Source organism: Scheffersomyces amazonensis (assembly GCF_036850825.1).
Source record: "Scheffersomyces amazonensis strain UFMG-HMD-26.3 chromosome Unknown RJT21scaffold_2, whole genome shotgun sequence".
In the NCBI taxonomy this organism is placed as follows: domain Eukaryota; kingdom Fungi; phylum Ascomycota; class Pichiomycetes; order Serinales; family Debaryomycetaceae; genus Scheffersomyces; species Scheffersomyces amazonensis.
The window spans coordinates 124399-143572 of record NW_027042742.1 but is presented as its reverse complement, the minus strand read 5'-3'; the positions used below and the strand labels follow the sequence as shown (position 1 = coordinate 143572).

Here is a 19174-nt window from a genome sequence, read left to right as displayed (position 1 = left end):
ATAAATATCGATATTCGGATGGTGAACATCCTGAATCTTATACATCTGAATTAAATCACTTAAAGAAATATAAACAATGGTATAGATTCCAACGAGCATTAAATACATTCTATAAACTTATTAATCGAGTACGACATGTTAAACCGGTGAAAAATATTGAAGCAGACTTTTTAAGAGATCAATGGAGAGGACTTAAACGTTATGTAGGAGAACATCCAGATGCTAAAGCTCTTATAAATACTGAAGAAGAATATGCTAAATATAGTTTAATTTTAGATTCTGTGGTAACTAGAATCATTTATTATTATGATATACCCGGTATAGTTCCATCTACTATTACTCCGTTATCAAATGATGATAATCCAGAATTCGGAGTAGAAGTAGAATTATCTCTTGCCACTATTCATTATGGTCCATGGGCTGATAGACAACGAGTACCTTTACAAAATATGTTCTTCCCTAGTTTATCAAGAGATTCAGAAATAACTAAGAATCCTATTGCCGGAACTATAAGACAATATTCAGGATTTCAAGCAACAGTTATAGTAAAAGATGAAGTAATACTTCGAATCCCTACTCGAGAACCAAGTAAATTAAAAGAAATTTATAGAAGTCCCACAGCCACTAGAAATAAAGTAACTCCACCATTTGGATGGTTAGAATGTAAATTAGGTGAAGGATCAAATATTTCAAGTTTTACATCATATATAGCTACAAGTACTGGATGGCCCAATACACTTCGAGTTATGTTTAATGGACCAGAAGTAAGAACTTCAGTGAATCATGATATATTATTTATTGCTGATACTCATGAAATTAATGCTGATGTAGGATTCCCTCTCGAATGGAATGGTAAATGTGATTGGAAATTTAATCAAATTAGTCATAATGCTCGAATCTTCTTTTTAAGAGAACATACAATGTTACTTTCCGATCTTTTTGAAGATTTTGCAGCCGGTGAACCGGTTCAATATGAATATTTCCGACCATTTATTTATGGAATTAATTGGAAAATGCATGATTATAAAGTATTTTTAAATGTTAATGATCTGAATATTATTAATAATCCTCTTGATTTTAATAATAATAAATATTTATCATTTCAAGGAGAATTAATTAATATTCAAATTGATATACCACTTAATGGGAAATTTTCAAAATCTACTACAGTTCCATTTAATATTACAACTTCATCATTTGATCTTATATTAGATACTCCAGTATGGCATACCACCAATGCATTTATGAATGAAACAAAAATTATGGGAAATAGTAAAGATTTTACTATAGAAGGATCTTATACATTCTTTAGTATGGTAGAAATTAATACTTCGGATGTAATTGAAATAAAATGTATTGGAGATTATGTTAGTTTAAAATTTTATGGATTCCTTATTCGATATCTCTTTAGTATTCGAGAGAATTATTTTGGTGATACTATACATTTTAAAACTTTTGAAGAGTATACTCAAACATTAGAAGATGATGGAGAAGAGAGAGGATTAAATGTACCTGATGTAGAAGATATTGATTATTGGAATATTGTTAAGACTGATAATGATGTGGATGTATTTTTCTTCTTTCAAGTTCGTCATGGACTCATTATTTTACCGGGGAATATTTATAATAGTACCAATCATATTGGATTAACGTTTGATTCATTAGATATAGATATTCGATTCTGTAATTATTATATGGATTTACAAGCCGATTTAAGTCCTATTGAAGGTGTATTAATTGATTCATCTACGAATTGTTTAGATAATCTATGTAATACTGCAGCCTATAAACAAGCTCATTTTCATGGTAAACCAGATATAAACATTGATGGATTAACTATTCATGCTCATAGAATCTTTGGCTTACCTCCTGAAGAAATTACTTATTTATGTATTTGGGAATTTGCCGTAGATTCATTATTAATTGAAGGGTTCCCCACCGTAGATGCCTTAGGAACATCTATAAGTACAATAATCTTTGGATTTAAAGATGTAGAGAATGCTCTTCATAGTGAATTACCTACTACTTATGATGGAATGACTATTGCCTTTCGATGTGAATCAACTATCATCAATCTAGTGCCTGATTTAAATGATCCATCCACGACAATGAATGTGGATTTAGGATTTATTCAATTCAATCTCTGTGATATCTTTAATAGACGATACTCCAAGAAGATTACGGCATTCATACCTGCTATAGAAATTCAATTAATTGAGAAACTATCCACTAACACTAACAGAATCATTGGTCATATGAAATCATCCCTTGTATTCAATAATATCTGTCAGGATGCAGGGATGCCGCAAAGAAGACAAGATCTAATTGATCATATGAAAAGAAATGATGCTCCCTTCCATCGATGTCCGTTTATGCTTTATCCTGAAGATCGGAATCAGGCCTTTAATGATGCTTATGGATGCTTTCTAACTTCATTAACCTTACCCAAGATCCCTCCTCCCCTTACAGCCGATACGTATATGGAAGATAGTGATGTAAGTGATTCAATTGATTTGGAATCAGATATATCGGACATATCGGATAATGACAATGAGAATGATATATATTATTCTCGAAGTCTGGGGAAATTCTCGCCCACCATCAATTATAATGATGAAGATTTCACTCCTGCCAGTAAATATGATCCCAGTAATGAATATGATAATTTCATATTGGAATTTGATGAAGTGCAACTGTTCTTAACTCCTCGCGGACTACTTAGTCTATCGAAATTAGTAGAAATGAAACAACCCAATATCGATACATTACTTGATAAGTTTCAAGAAGAGATTGTGGGGAAGCTTAAGAAGTACTTAACATCTAAATCTCTAATTACCAATACGAGAGTCGTATGTCCTGAAATAACAATTCGATTAGGAGAATTCGAAGTGAGTGAAGCTCGAGAAGTATTTGCCAAATCACAATTGGTGCCCACTATTAATGTTCAAATAATTGAACCATCAATAGCTCTTTCTAAATCAGTGGTAAAGAAATCAGGTGAAATGCTGGTGGATACTCAAGGAGGTTCAGTAGTGGCCTTACATGTTAAAGAAGTTATAGGTAATGTTCTGAATCCCCAAGGGTTTGTAATGCCTGTCTATATCAGTATGAAAGATATTGAATTATGGATACTGGAAGAGAAGGAGATTGTGGGATCAGTCAATGTGGAAGAGATTGAAGCCGACATTAAAGCCGATCAGATGGAATGGCTCATTAAGTATGCTTTACATCTACAAGATGTATTAGCTCCCACTATAGATCAACTTCATAAACATCATAAGGGAGAGAAAGAAGCTACTGCCGAAATGATATATAGGTTATCTATGGCAGCAGTAGATCATCATATTGATCATGATCCAGGAGTATTAACTAAACCGGCTTATATCCTTAGAGCCAAACGAGATCATGTGAGATACTTTGATATTTGGAAAGTAATGACAAGGATAAGACATATAAAGAATAATCTACCACAGAATTGGTTTACCACCAATCCTCTAGGAGATCTTAATTGGCAATTACCCCCTTCAGCTTATGAGGATGTGTTGGATATCTTCTCTCGATGGAGAAGTTGGGAAGCCAATCAGACGCAAAGAAGCTTTATGTTTAAGAATATCTTTTCTGAAGAAGTGCCAGTAGAAAAGGATATGGAGATGCAGATCGAAGTGGGTAATATCTCGATTAAATTGGCTAATAAGTCAGATGGTTCTGATAGTATAGTAATTGAGAAACTTGGAGGGAACGTTAAGAAACAGGCTCTGAATCAGGTAGGAGTAGTGGTCAATGTGGGATCATATAATAGTCGACTTTCGACTATCAGTATGGATACAATCCATAGTGTGGTCAGAAGTATGAGTGCCAACACTTCTAAAGATGAATCCTTATCTTCTGAAGATGGTTCTTCTTCTTCTAAAGAGCCACTCAGCTTATTCCTTACCCTCACCATTACCGACTTCTACCAACAAGTATCCCTCCCATTCTCATCATTAGAACTCGTAGCTAAGGACATATCTAACTCTGTCAATGTGTTGGAAACTTCTACATTGATTAGTACTGATTTGGCAATGGTAGAAGTAGGCGTATGGGGTAAAGACCATAAGTTCTTGACTACCAAAGTTCATGATATAGGGCTTATCTTTGCCGATACCACGTTCAAACGAATTGATCTAATGATTGGATCGATAACGTCGAAGTCTCAGGATCAACGAGGGTTACTTCCCTTAGCCATAGAGAAGATCATGAGTCAGGATGTAGCGTACATTGAGAATATGATCCCTAAACAGACCACCACCACTTCCACCACCACCACTACAGACTTCTCGTTAGCTGACTTGTGTCTGGTGGTAGTAAGTGTAGAAATCACCGAAGTCAATTGGCTCATGGAGGTGATCCCCCATTTAGCCATTAGAGGTCTTGTTCGAGAGTCTAAATTGGAATTAAGTACCATAGATAATGATCTAAGTATCAATTGGTATACTCAGAAAGCCGATATAGCTGCTTCATTAGATCGATCACAATTGTTTGAAGTTCAAAACTCTCATATTTGGATTAATTGTGATGTGGATATGGCTCGAGATTTGTATCTTGTCAAGTCTTCTGCCAATGTAGGTAATACGAAATTCTTAGTTCCCGAAATCACTCGAACTTCAGAACGGATCCATGCGAGAAAGGATCATATTTTGAATAGTATTAAGAAGTTTGAGGCGATTATGAAGAAAGACGAGAGTGTTAAAGTGGCCACTACTACTGGTACTACCACCACCACCACCACCAACTTACTTGATCGTATAGCCTTTAAATTCCGATTCACTAATGATTATATCGGAGTAGTGACACTTGTATCAGATGCTCGTTACTCATACGAAATGGAAACCGTCAGTTTTGGAATTCAAAATGTAGCCAGTACGTTGGCTATTGATCAAACAATTATTCATACTTTAGTACCCACCTATGGAGAACTTGTTGTAGCCGCAGCGAGAATCTTTATTATTCATAAATCAATTCCTATGACCATATCTAATCTTTTAGATGTGAATGTCGCCATTAAAGTATTTAATGATAATGATAAAGATAAACCGAAAGCTGGTTCGAGATCTCTTCAAGTTGAATCTCAATATTGTCGAGTCTGTTTGGGTCCTTCATCATTGTTTAAGATTATTAATTTTGTAGATGCTATAATGGTTATTATGAATAAGTTTGATAGTGATAGTAATAGTGATAGTGATAGTGAAACATCAACACCTCCTATGGATTATTCAGAAATCACCAAGATCTTAAGTTCAGTCCAGCTATTATCTTATAATTTCTGTTTAGGTTGGTTATTCCCCACTCCTCTGAAGGAATATCCCGGTATCATTCTTGGAGCTGAACGATTCTTTGTAGTGGCCGAAGAAAGATTAGGTAAATTCACATTAATTGATGCTTATTTATCAGTAGCTAATGGTTCAAGTGCTTCTAATTTCTTTAGTTTACTGAGTGAAAAGAATAATTTAAATCGAGCTTTATTACCCAATATGCAATTTGTATATTCGGTAGAGAATAGTGTGGATATTCGAAGGAATATGAGGATCTTAATTACTGGGGATGAATTGGATGTAAAGTTCTTATCCACCTCTATGGTCATAGTCGAACATTTAGGTACTTCTATTAATCATGTTCAACGATTCTTACGATCAAGACAATTGTCTATCATTAAGAAGGATCATCCACCACCTCCAGCTCAACCTCAAACTCAAACTCAGGATTACGTTAGTAGTTTCCAATCAGCCTTTGATTCCGTTGAGTTCCTAGCCACTTTTGCGGGTTCAAATGTCCTTCTATATCGATTGGATACTGATGAAAGTGGTGAAGCTCCTTCATTATTTTTACACTCTCCAGCCGTCAAGATTGCCTTCCAGTATAAACATCATAAATTTGAGAAGGTGAAACATATAATTAAGGGAGAAATCCTAACGTTCCCCTCTGACAATACCGTGTATTCATCATGTGTTCCAGTAATTATAGACATTGTAGAAGGAGTTACTCGAATGATGCAGAACTCCAAGCATCATTCAGATACTCCAAGCAATAATAATGTTAATGTTAATGTATCTGGAGCAGGTGGAGCCATGAACTTTGATAGTGTGTTTGGAGATATGGATATTCATTTTGGACTTAAGATTGATAAACAACAATTATCTTTAAGTTGTGAACCCACTGCTAAAGTGGCTACGGTAGTAGGAATTGAAAGTATTTATATTCAATTAAATTCTACTGAACCAGGTTTAGCCTTAACCATTTTATTTGATTCTATATCTGCATCTTTACAACATATATATTCTCGAGAAATTAGTGGATCTATATCCATTGAAAAAGTCATATTAAGTAGTTGTTTAGATATTTATGATGGACTTCAATTCCGATCGTCTGGATGTTTGGTAGATGTAGATGGATATATTAATGTTAAACAATATCAAGATGTCGAATTATTTAAAGATATTTGGTTTCCTAAGAAACATTTAGATGTTTATTCAAATAATAATGGTCAACCTCATATATCTCAAAGTATGAGTCTTACCAATCGATTTAAAGAAGTATCGAATTCTTATGCTGTTCCATGGGTTGTAACATTCTTTGTTACCAATATTTCTTTAAGAGTTGATTTCGGTCAATCCTTATGTGATACAAGTCTTAATGTAGATATGTTATGGGCCGTATCTAAGAAATCAACTAATTGGTCACAAGATTTAAAACTTGGAGTTAATACTATTAATTTAGAATGTAAGGGAAGACTTGGAGGTAATTTAAAAATTAAAGATATAAATATTCATACAGCCATTAATTGGATGAGTGATGATATAATTCTTGATATTCCTTTAATTTTAGTATCTATTGGTATTGAAAAATTACATTTAAAATTATCATTTGATTATCATGTATTTGCTATTGCCAATATTGAAGATTTTTCTATGAGTATCTTTAATCAAAAGAGTGAATTAAGTAATTTAAAGGATCGATTATTTGTATTATTTAGATTTGAAGCTGCCGAGATTTATATTACTTCATTAACAGCTTCAAATTGTTTGGATATTTATAATACAATATCAAGAATGGTTCAAGATAATCAAAGATCTTATAAAGAAATTCTTCGAGATGGTAAAGGTATGAAACAAAAATCTTCAAGTGATTATGATAAAGAAATGTTAGAAACTATAAAGAAATTAGAAACTCAAATTGAAGTGTTTGCTGGTCATGTATTAATTCATGTTTATCCTACATCATTTAATGATTCTAAAGTATTGGTAGTTAAATTAGATGAATCAAAGGCTAATTTCCAACAGAATGAATATACTAGTGGAGTATCTAATGAATTAGATATTCAATTTAATGATTTAACTGTATCATTATCAGTAACTCAACCAGTACTGGATGAATTCATAACTGATTGTACAGTCAATGATTTTGTTGATTATGCTCATAAGGCTAAAGGAGGACAAATCTTTTTATTCCCATCATTTAAGATTTCAATGAGAACATTTCAAAAGGATAATGAAAATATTATTGAATTCCTTTATCAATCTACTTTTGATGGTACTGTAGATATTCGATGGAACCTTGGATCAGTTAATTTTATTCGAGAGATGTTTTCTATTCATCAAAATGCCGTAGCTTCAAGAACAGTTTATAGAAAAGTCGGTGAACAAGTAGGATTTAAAGAAGATATATTTAAATCTCAAGATGGTCAAGCATCTACAATTATGAGACAACAATTAAATGAAGAAGATCCAACATCCGAAATTGATCAAGCTATTAATAATACAATTCTGAAAGTATCAGAAGAATCTCAATTTCAATATTTACCATTAGCACCACCAATTATTGAAGCTCCACAATTAAAAGAACTTGGAAATGCTACGCCTCCATTAGAATGGTTTGGTTTACATCGGAATAAGTTTCCTAATGTTACCCATCAAATTGGAATTGTCGCATTACAAAAGATTATAAGAGAAGTCGAGATTCGGTACTCCAAGATTCTTGGCCGAGCCTAGTTAATGTATAGTCAATGTATAGTTATATATGTATTGAGATATGTATGTACAGAGTATATAATGAGGATTATATGAGGATTATATGAGGATTATATGAGGATTATAATTTTGAATACAGTATTAGAACAGGAGTATGCATCATTCGTTTTGTCACTACTCAGTGAGTCAAATACCATCTCCCCTTTTCTCTTCTACGAGCCAATAACTTTCTCCCCTCTCTAGTTCTTAATCGAGCAAGAAATCCAAAAGTTCTCTTTCTTTTTAATGTACTGGGTTGATAAGTATTACCTCTTGATTTAAACCTTAATTGTCCTAAACTTGTCATTATCAGACTAAATAAACTAGTAGGTGTTGATATTATAGTATTAGTATTAATATTAGGAATAGTCATTGATTTAGTCATAATTGTATTGGTAGGTCTTGAAATTAATGAGAATGATCGCGTAGTGTATACACTGCGCAATGCAGTTTGTTGAAACATCCTAACCCCAAACATCCTGCCTATGGTTGTGTGTTAGTGTGTTAATTAATGGTGGTGGTAGTGGTAGTTGTAAAAAAATATTGGTGATTTTTCAGTGTCTGGTCGGTACACGCCCTATAATTTTTCTCATCTCAGACTATACAAAGCAAAGAGTACAGTACAGTACAGTTATATACTTTATTACTGGACTACTATATACTGTATTGGACTAGAATATACCATACTACACAACCATGTCTACTTATCGTCCTAGAAGAGCAGTGGCTTCAACTGTTAATACTCCTACATCTATTCATATTAATGGTGTAAGTGCTATAGATAATAGTGAAGCTGAATCCATTATAACTGAATTCATATCTGCCAGTGAAGCTAGTGCAAGTTCTGTTCCAGGATTAACTGATAAGAATTCAGATACTGATAATTCAACAGGAATGTCAAATAATGTCGGAGGTAATGCTGTATTAAGTCAATTACTGAGAGTGCAAAGAGATTTAAGAGGGTTACCACCATTAGTGGCAGAAAATTATGGTAATAATGCTACCACCACTAAACCAACTGAATCCAATACCATTAAGACCGAGGCTGTCAATAAGAAGATTGTATTTGATGATTAAACCATTAATAGACTGTATAATCTGTGTATAATAACCGTAATATATAATTAATTAATTTCGATAAATCCACGTGATACGCAAAACGTGATACGTCACATGCCGCATCACATGACACACACGTCCCCCATATAGATGCATTTGTTTACATTTCAAATATCATCAACTCACAACTATCCACTATAAACTCCACCATAATGCCCGGATTGAGACGGAGACCCACTATCCCCGACGAGGGCGACGACACGACATTCGTCAACAACAGTGATTATATGGAAAGTGAATCAGAAACGAAGAATGTCGTAGAACCACCCAAACAACCATCAGCATCAGCATCACCATCACCATCACCATCACCACCAAAAGAAGTCGATGACAATCCCTTTCTAAGTGACAATGAGAACGAAGTGCAGGACCTCAACATCAAAAGCCGAGTCACCAAACCGACTACAGAAGGCACCTCTCGACAATCAAGTGATAAAGATATGTATGAGTCTAAAGTATTTGATGAACCCCAAGTTCGATCGGGATCATATGAATCCGAAGCCAATACTTCAACACTGTCAAATACCGTAGGAGAAAAGAAAAGTATTAGTCTGAGTTTAAGTTTAAATCTGAGTACTGTACCAATTCTCAGTTATTCTCAACAACAAGCACAAGTATTATCTAATTCACCATCGAAGAGAAGAGATATACTTTTACAAATTAAACCCAGTAGTAATGAACCAAGATTAGTTATTGGGAAATTAGAATTAATTAATTTCAAATCATATGCTGGAACCCAAGTCATTGGACCATTTAATAGTTCATTTTCTGCGGTAGTTGGACCTAATGGAAGTGGGAAATCTAATGTTATAGATTCAATGTTATTTGTATTTGGATTCCGAGCTCTGAAGATGAGACAGGGAAAATTATCAGAATTAATTCATAATTCAAGTGGAGGAGAAAAACTTGATTATTGTCAAGTTAATATATATTTTCATAATGTTTTAGATGATACTGATGAACCAAATAAAGCATCAATAATTCCCAATTCAGAAATCATTGTATCACGTAAAGCATTTAGAAATAATCAATCAAATTATTATATTAATGGGAAATCCAGTAATTATACTGAAGTCACTCTGATGTTAAAGGAGAAAGGAATAGATTTAGATCATAAACGATTTTTAATTTTACAAGGAGAAGTTGAATCAATTGCCCAAATGAAACCTAAAGCAGAAAAGGAAAATGATGATGGATTATTAGAATATTTAGAAGATATTATTGGGACTTCTAAGTATAAGAAATTAATTGAAGAAAATATGACAAAGATTGATGAATTAAATGATGTTTGTGTAGAAAAGGAAAATCGATTTGTATTAGTAGAAAAGGATAAAGAACTGCTTGAAGATCGTAAGAATGAAGCATTAAAATTTCTTGAAGCTGAGAAGGCATGGACTTGTAAAAAGTCTATACAATTTCAAGTTAATATAGTGGAATATACTAAACATCTTGAAGATTCAAAACATCATTATGATGAAATTAAACATGAATTAGATGAAGAAAGACAAGCTAATTCTGAATTAACTAAGGGAATTGAAACATTCACCAAACAACAAGAATCAACTAAATCTCAAATTCTGGTGCTTGATAAAGAATTAGTCAAATTAACTAAAGTTCAAAAGGATACCAATAAACAAAATGTAACTTTAGAAGAAAAGCTTAAGAATTTAACCAGTAAGATTAAAAAGATTGAGAAAACTAAAGAATCTCTGAATCATATCTTATCGTCATCCAATCTGAAATTACAACAGAATAATCAGGCCAATGAACAATTCAAACAAGAAATTCAACAACTTAATAGTAATATGGAGATTGAAAAGGCTAAACTTGATGAAATTAAAGCTAATCTTTCTCAGAAAACTTCTGGATTTAGTAAAGAAATTGATAGTTTAAATACCACTTTACAACCCTGGAATGAGAAATTAAATCATAAAGAAAATGCCATTCAATTATTACAATCTAATATTGAAATCCTTTATAATCAAAGGAATTCTATAACCAATCAATTAGAAGAAGCTAGAAATCGATTAATTAGTATTAAACAAGAAGGGAAACAAAAGGAAGAAGAAGTTCAAGAAGCAGAAGATAAAGTAGAACAAATCATTGAACAAATTAATTTAGGAGAAGAACAATGTTCTATAGAAAAGAGACAATTAGATAGTAAGGGATCTAGTTTATCTACCTTAAGACAAAAGACTCAAGATTCAATTAATTCATTAACTAATTATCAAAATAAGAATAAAGTATTAACTAGTTTATTACGATTAGCAAAATCAGGAAGAATTAATGGATTTCATGGTAGACTTGGAGATTTAGGAGTAATTGATCGACAATATGATATTGCTATATCAACCGTATGTCCAGGATTAGATTCTATGGTGGTTGATAGTGTAGAAACGGCTCAAGCATGTATTGATTATTTAAGAAAGAATAAATTGGGTTATGCCAATTTCATATGTTTAGATAAATTAAGACAATTCAATTTAAATCCTATTCAAACTCCAGGAAATCCAGCGACTATTAAACGATTATTTGATTTAATAAATCCCACTAATCCGAAATTTGCACCTGCCTTTTATAGTAAATTATATAATACATTAGTGGCTCCTGATTTAGCGGAAGCTAAACGAGTTGCTTATGGAGCTAAACGTTGGAAAGTTGTAACTTTAGATGGGAAAGTTGTTGATACTTCAGGAACCATGTCAGGAGGTGGGAATCATTTTGCCAGAGGAGCCATGAGACTTAATGGTGATGAATCTAATTCATTAATGGATATCTCTCCTGAAGATATCGATAAATTAAAACATGACTTACATGAACTTGAACAAGAAGTAGAACAACTTGAAAGTAGTTATCGTCATAAGGAATCTATGCTAATTAAATTAAGAGATTTAAAGCCAGAAACAGAATTCACTGTCTCTCGATTGAAATTAGATATTCAATCCTTAGCATCAGAGAAGAAAGAAGTACTGATAACTTGTAAGAATCTTATTGCAGAAAAGGATAAGATGGAATCAGAGGGGAAGTATGATAAAGATATACGAGCCAAAGAGAAAGAAGTGGAAGAGTTAAAGAACAGTAAACAAGAAATCAAATCCCAAATGAGTGAAACCGAAACCAAAATTAAACAATTGGAAGAGAAAATTATGGAAGCTGGAGGAGTAGAATTACGAGTTCAAACGTCTCGAGTCGATTCCATTAAACAAAAACTTGAAATCATTAATGAAAAGACAGCAGGAGATCGACTTGAGATTCGGAAACTTGAGAATGAAATTAAACGACAAACTAAAGTACTTGCACAAGCAGAAGAAGACTGGCAAACTTGTCAAGTTGAAGTGAATAAGTTTGAGAGTCAGAAATCTGAATTATCCAGTAAACTTGAAGAGATTCAAGTGGAGATCTCTAAAGTTCAACAGAGTAAAGATGAATTAGATGGAGTATTGGAAGGGTTACAAAGTGAATTAGAAGAGTATCAAGAAAAGTGTAATCAATTCCGATCCGTTGAAGTTGAACTTGAGAATAAACTTGAAAAGTATAGTTCAATCATTAAGAAATCTCAACTGAAGATTAAGGAGAATGAAGAGAATTTACAGGCATTAGTACCTCGAGATGCTAGTGCTTATATCTATTGGTTATCAGAAGAAGAGCAAGTTAAGTATAATAGTGGGATACTTGAAGAGATTCCTAGTGATGAATCACAAATTGATGGTGAACAAGTAGATAGAGAAATTGAACAACTTGAAGATTATTTAAACAATGCTAAAGTTGATCTTGAAGTCTTAAAAGAGTATGGAGAAAAGAAGCATGAATTTGAATCCAGACGACAAGATTTAAATGTAGCTGTTACTGAGAGAGATGAAATTAAAAGTTTATGTGAAGATTTAAAGAGAAGAAGATTAGATGAATTTATGGAAGGATTTAATATGATTTCAATGACATTAAAGGATATGTATAGAATGATAACTATGGGAGGTAATGCCGAATTAGAATTAGTAGATAGTTTAGATCCATTCTCTGAAGGAATCTTATTCAGTGTTATGCCACCAAAGAAATCATGGAAGAATATATCTAATTTATCGGGAGGTGAAAAGACTTTAAGTTCATTGGCATTAGTGTTTGCTCTTCATCAATATAAACCTACACCATTATATGTTATGGATGAAATTGATGCTGCATTGGATTTTAGAAATGTATCTATTGTAGCCAATTATATTAAGGAAAGAACTAAGAATGCACAATTCATTGTTATATCATTACGGAATAATATGTTTGAATTGGCTCAACAACTTGTGGGGATATATAAGGTGGATAATAAGACGAAGAGTATATCGTTACAGAATAAGGATTTCTTAGTGGCTGCTTAGAGTGTGTATGTGTATGTATATTAATGTAAAGTATTAACTGCTTATAGTCTGTAGTGTAGACTGTAGTGTAGTCTGTATAGTGTAGTCTATGTATATACACATTGTAGTCACGCACATGCAGTCATATGATCTCCTGTTAAAGAATACATTGTGGTAGATTTGGCTGCACGTACACATAACAATACTTGTACGAGATTGGCTAAGCTTTTCTGGAGATATATATATGAACACTCCTTTAAAATTGCGAGAAAAGAAAACGGATCTGAACTTTAGAGAGTTCAATGACTCCCGAAAACACAATCTAGCGGAACACTATAGGTGGATGTCTCTTCCAAGCGTTCGAGAAACCTGTGATTATATCATATTTTAACATTATATACATTCTTTAGGTCTTACTAACTGTTTATTATAGTTTATCACCATTGTATTTGTCTAAAGTTACGGCGCCCATCTAGGATATACTAAATCAATATATAAACTACGCATATATAATATGGTATTATAGTCTATGTAGAATCTCTATATTACAATATACTACTGCAATATACTATACGACTATAGTTTAGTATAGTGCAATACAGTTTACTTTAGTACCGTTTACTTTAGTACACTTTAATTTAGTACAGTACAGTCTATGTGTATAAGAACTAAGTATAGGTTATGTAGTAGAATATAAGTATAGGTTATATAGTAGAACATACTTGTATATTGAGATAAATCTAACATCTAGAGGAACAATAGGAGATGCAAGTATAAAAGTAGAGGAATTGGGTAACTATATAGTAATTTAGGATCTAATAATGTTCTAGGCAGCTTAGTGATAAGCTTAGTAATGCTGTAGCACACTTATTAGTTTAGAAAAAGATAAGAGATAAAGGGCCCAAACTACCATACGTGATACATCATCAAAACATATCTGTATTTGCAACAACATACATTTTATATGCAGTCATCTGATCTATCTCCCCTCTCTCATATGAAATATGCTGAAAGTTTAGTGAAGTCATTAGATAACAAGCTGATAGCGGATATAAAGCCATGTTATTTGTGAAGTTTAATTACGTCTTTTGAGACCTGTGTGCTAGAGATACACGTCTTGCTTTATTAACTAAATATATACATACTTTAGGTCTTTACTAACTGCTCATTATAGTTCTGTTATTAATTTACCTTCATTGTGGCTTTGCATCGGGCATTGAACGAGTGCAATGGTACTCGTTTTGCTTAATGGATTTTTGATCTAATGTTCGGTATAATCTATGTATTTTAATATATATAGTATTATAGTTTTGTAGAGCCTATGTAGAATCTATGTAGAATCTCTTTATCTTACAATATACTGCTATACACGACTATACTATAGTGCTGTGCAGTCTATCATAGTACAGTACAGTTTAGTATACTACAGTTTAGTATACTACAATTTAGTACAGTACAGTTTACTCTAGTTCAGTTTACTCTAGTACAGTCAGTCTATGTCTATTGTATACATTCTATGTCTATAGTAACTGCCTCCAAACATCTATGTCTAGATATGAGCAGCTGTTTCTCTCTGTAACTTCCAACTAGGCTCAACTTCAACTCCAAACTTATCATCACCTCTACGTCTAAGTATAAAGTGAGAATCAAACCAATCGATTAAATCAATTAAACAAGTGGTTTCATTCATTTCTTTAATATACTTTCTAGGTATAACTTTATCTAACATTTCTGATAAGTGATGTTGAGTAATTCTAAATGGTAATCCATAACTTGTAGCATAATCCCAGAATAATTCTATTGCTGACCAGGGAGTTTGAGTATACCCAGCAAATAATGCTGGATTTGAAAGTACACCTCTAGCCGACATAATTCCATCAACTCCAGTATATTCAGCTATTTTATGAGCATCTTTTAAACTAAAACAATCTCCATTAGCTACTACTGGAACATTTACTGATTGTTTAATTTTTTTAATAGCATCAAAATCACATGGTTGTGACGATCTAGTGGTCTTGGTTCTACCATGAACAGTAATAAAATCAACTCCACTTGCTTCAACTTTTTTAACAAATGTTATGGTTTCATTAATATCTTTATGAATTCGTATTTTGGTTTCAAGACATACTTTATCTCCATACTTTTGTTTAACTGCTTTAACCATTGATGCTACTAAATCTGATTCAGACATAAGTGCTGCACCAATCCCTTCTCGTACTTGTTCCTTTATAGGACATCCACAATTTATTCCGATTCCATCAACATATGGATGTATCATATCTACGAATTTTAATAAATCTTCCACATTATTACATCCAACTTGTACTATAACACTACGATCCTTTTCATTGGTAGTAAAATCAGATGCTCGAGCAATACCATTTCTAACAAATTCTCGAGCTAATATCATAGGTGTATAAGCAATATCAACATCATATTGTCGTACAAGTTCTCGAAATGGTAATTTGGAATATCTTACCATAGGTCCAGCTATAAAAGCTGGTCTTCCCTTTAGTATTCGATTGGTTTTAAGTATATGTAATGGATTATGTCTCTCGAGTCTAGGCCCTAAGAATGATTGTTCTAATGATTCTGACTCATTTAAGTCCACTTTTTCAAGTAATGTCGCTATACCATCATCTGTCATATTGTCCTACAGTTCTTTGTAATTTCTATACTGCTATTACAACTAACTTACAGCCGTCTACTACTTAACTTTTATAGTTTGCAATCAGATAGTGTATCAATTTTTTCACTATCTGCTTCCTGTTTGGGCAACAATACGCGGCAGGTCTTCGAGACTCTCAGCGGATCCTACATCCTAATCGGGACACAGCATACGAAATCAGTTACACTTATAATACAAAATAAGCTATATATACAATTAGATATACATTAAATGAGAGAGAGAGAGAGAGAATGAGAAAGAAAAAGAGTAGAGATAGACGTCACCAGTTAAGATATTTATTATGGTTGGATCACTTTATACAAGATCATAACAAATTTAACTAGCACATAATACTTATAATCTTCTTCCTAATCTTAATCTTCTTAATCTTCTTAATCTCCTTATTCTTCTTCTGAACTTTCTGATGATGCATCATCATCAGAAGATTCGGGCTCATGACCAATATTCATAAATCCATTATTATTAATTGAATTTGATGCATCATCATCAAATAATGCCAATTGACTTCTTAAATGAGCCAATTCATCAATACTATTAGTTGGAAATGATTTCTTCTTTTTCTTTGCTAAATTAGCTGAAGCTTTCTTACCAAATAAGAAATTATATAATTTTAATACAGTACGATCTTCTAATTGATCCATATCTAATTCAACTTCATCTTCATTACTTATTTCAATATCATCTTTAATAATTTTAATAAGTGCTTGTAATTTCTTATCAGAAAGATTAGGAACCATTTCACTAACTTGTTTCTTCATTTCATAAGTAACAACTGGTGCTGATGAAGTTGCAGCTCCTGATCCTGAATGACTAATTGATTTTCTTTTAGATTTTTTAGATGCCTTCTTCTTCTTCTTTTTAGCAGCTTGTTGTTCTTTTAATTTCTTTAAATGTTCCTTCTTTAATTGATCCAATTCCTTCTTCATTCTAATCAATTGATTTTCTAATAATTGAATAGCAGGAATTTCTGAAAGCATGGCTTCATTAATTTCAGGTTCATCTTCTTCATCTCCACTTGATTCTAAATCAGAATCTTCAATTTCTGAATTAGTTGGAGTTGGTTCAGGAATTGGTTTATTGGCCCATTTCTTATCAAATACAGATTCTAATCTATGACCCATCATATTAACATCAGTACCTTCTGGATTAAAAAGATAACAATTTTTAAATACTAATCGAACATCTCGTTCAAATTGATCTCCATTTTCATATTGATTATTAGCTAATTTAGATTGAATTGTACCTAAATCCATTGGTTCTTTAACTACATTATAATAATTTGGAATATTTAATGCAACTGGATCAACAGGTGCAACAAATGGGAAATTATAACTATAATGTTTCTTTGACATTAATTCTTTAACAGTTTGTGCACAAAATCTTAATTCAGCTTGAAACTTCTTTTTACGAGGTCTTACATCATAAGGTAATTCTTTTGATTTAGGTGGATGAATTGTTCTTTTTGGTCGATGACCAGCAACTGATTCTCTTCTGGTTAATTCTGATTCAACAGTTGAAGTTGATCTTCTTTTATTAGAAGCTGCATTATTATTATTGGTAGTACTAGTATTAATAGTTGATTTGGTGGTAGAAACACTACCATTAGATGTTGTTCCAACATTTGGTAAAACTTTAGGAGGAAAATTTAACATATGCTTTTCAAAATGAGCTTGAATATTAACAGCCATTTTTGATATACCTGAATTTTCTCCATTAAATTTTTTACAATTTGAAACCATTAAATTAAAATCATCAATTATTTGATGATAATCTTCATAAGCATTTACATTAATTTTCCGTTCTATAGTACTTAAATCCATTGGTCTTGGAATATAATTATAATATAATGGAATATTTAATTTAACTGTATCAACTGGATGTAAGAATGGTGCTGCATCTTTTAATCGTTTAATGGCTTTAATTGTATTAAGTGCAAATTTTGATTGATGTGGTGGAATTGGATTAGCTGGTAAATTATTCATATCTGGTTCTGCTGGAGGTTTTGGAGCTGGTTCAAGTGGTACAGGTGCAGGTACAGGAGTTTCTTCTATTGGTTTTGATTCAGATTCTTCTTGATTTGATTGTGATTCTGCAATTGGTTCAGCTTCTGCTTCAGCTTCATCCAATTTTATCTTTTTGGATTCTTCTCTATTAATATCTTCTTCGGCATGACGCTTTTCTGGTGTTGGTGATGGATTAGGTGGTGAAAGTGGTTTATCGGTTTCAGATACTCCTAATAATTCTGATTTGGAGAGTTCTTGTGGTTGAGTTGGAGTCTGTATTGATTGTGATTGAGAGCCGCTTTGAGGCGATTGTTCTTGATTATTAATATCGTCAGTATTATTAGAGACTGTCGCAGATTCATCTGATTTATTGAAAAATGTCGCTTCTGATGAAGGTGTCTGTACCGGAGTGTTTGTTTCAGGCACTACTTCCGACATCCTGATTTCTATCTATTTGATATAATATTATATGATAAAGTTCTAATGACTTTATACTTAAGTTATTCTATTACTTTTAGGTGGTAGTTGGATCTTATCAAGGGTCCTGCACACAAACTTAACTTCCTGTATACTGACTTCGAGTTGGGCTGGGTTCTAGTTTTGATTTTCGGGCCTTTGAAGGAAAAGTGTAAAAATCTAGATCTATTTATACAAATTGTAAATTTGAAAATATCAAACTGTAAATTGACGTGTAAACTGTAAATATCTTCAAATTAACAAAAATGAACCAATGACATGGCGCGATTTCCATCGATTTTTTTTTTCTGCAACAAAAAAAATTTTTGATGGAAATTCCCTGAAATTTATATGCCAGTCGCCAGTTTTCAAATTTTTAAATTTTGTTGAGCGCACACACGACTTACTACTTTTTTTTCTTACATTTTATCGTTTTTGTAATAGCCAGCCAGCCAGCATTACGAAACAACAGTTTAATGCTGGATAGGGGGGTATTGTTACAACTAGAGATATCAACCTACT

The 19174-nt window shown here is 32.6% G+C and overlaps 6 protein-coding genes across 6 annotated transcripts; 3 read left to right on the top strand and 3 right to left on the bottom strand. All coding sequences in view use genetic code 12, as the record gives it.

Moving 5' to 3' along the window:
* The first annotated feature begins 1049 nt into the window (after positions 1-1049).
* RJT21DRAFT_118287 (uncharacterized protein) lies at positions 1050-8036 on the top strand. Its single transcript, XM_064880989.1, has one exon. It carries the CDS (start codon positions 1245-1247, stop codon positions 8022-8024), a length of 6780 nt encoding a protein of 2259 aa, XP_064739033.1. The 5' UTR covers positions 1050-1244; the 3' UTR covers positions 8025-8036.
* Positions 8037-8663, bottom strand: RJT21DRAFT_118286 (mitochondrial 54S ribosomal protein bL34m). Its single transcript, XM_064880988.1, is given in 2 exon segments — positions 8037-8096; positions 8108-8663. The coding sequence occupies 1 exon segment, from the start codon at positions 8518-8520 to the stop codon at positions 8182-8184; it is 339 nt and encodes a 112-aa protein (XP_064739032.1). The 5' UTR covers positions 8521-8663; the 3' UTR covers positions 8037-8096; positions 8108-8181.
* A 9-nt stretch (positions 8664-8672) lies between these two features.
* Positions 8673-9282, top strand: RJT21DRAFT_18600 (uncharacterized protein). Its single transcript, XM_064883618.1, has one exon. It carries the CDS (start codon positions 8739-8741, stop codon positions 9117-9119), a length of 381 nt encoding a protein of 126 aa, XP_064739031.1. The 5' UTR covers positions 8673-8738; the 3' UTR covers positions 9120-9282.
* Position 9283: 1 nt separating this feature from the next.
* Positions 9284-13566, top strand: SMC4 (condensin subunit). Its single transcript, XM_064883619.1, has one exon. The coding sequence runs from the start codon at positions 9314-9316 to the stop codon at positions 13523-13525; it is 4212 nt and encodes a 1403-aa protein (XP_064739030.1). The 5' UTR covers positions 9284-9313; the 3' UTR covers positions 13526-13566.
* Positions 13567-15053: 1487 nt separating this feature from the next.
* On the bottom strand, positions 15054-16151 carry DUS4 (tRNA dihydrouridine synthase; the record flags this gene model as incomplete). Its single annotated transcript, XM_064883536.1, has 1 exon — positions 15054-16151. The coding sequence occupies one exon, from the start codon at positions 16149-16151 to the stop codon at positions 15054-15056; it is 1098 nt and encodes a 365-aa protein (XP_064739029.1).
* Positions 16152-16573: 422 nt separating this feature from the next.
* BDF1 (chromatin-binding protein) lies at positions 16574-18967 on the bottom strand (the record flags this gene model as incomplete). Its single annotated transcript, XM_064885666.1, has 2 exons — positions 18545-18967; positions 16574-18469 (listed from the first exon to the last, which is right to left on the bottom strand). Exons 1-2 carry the CDS (start codon positions 18632-18634, stop codon positions 16574-16576), a joined length of 1986 nt encoding a protein of 661 aa, XP_064739028.1. The 5' UTR covers positions 18635-18967.
* Positions 18968-19174: the final 207 nt, after the last annotated feature.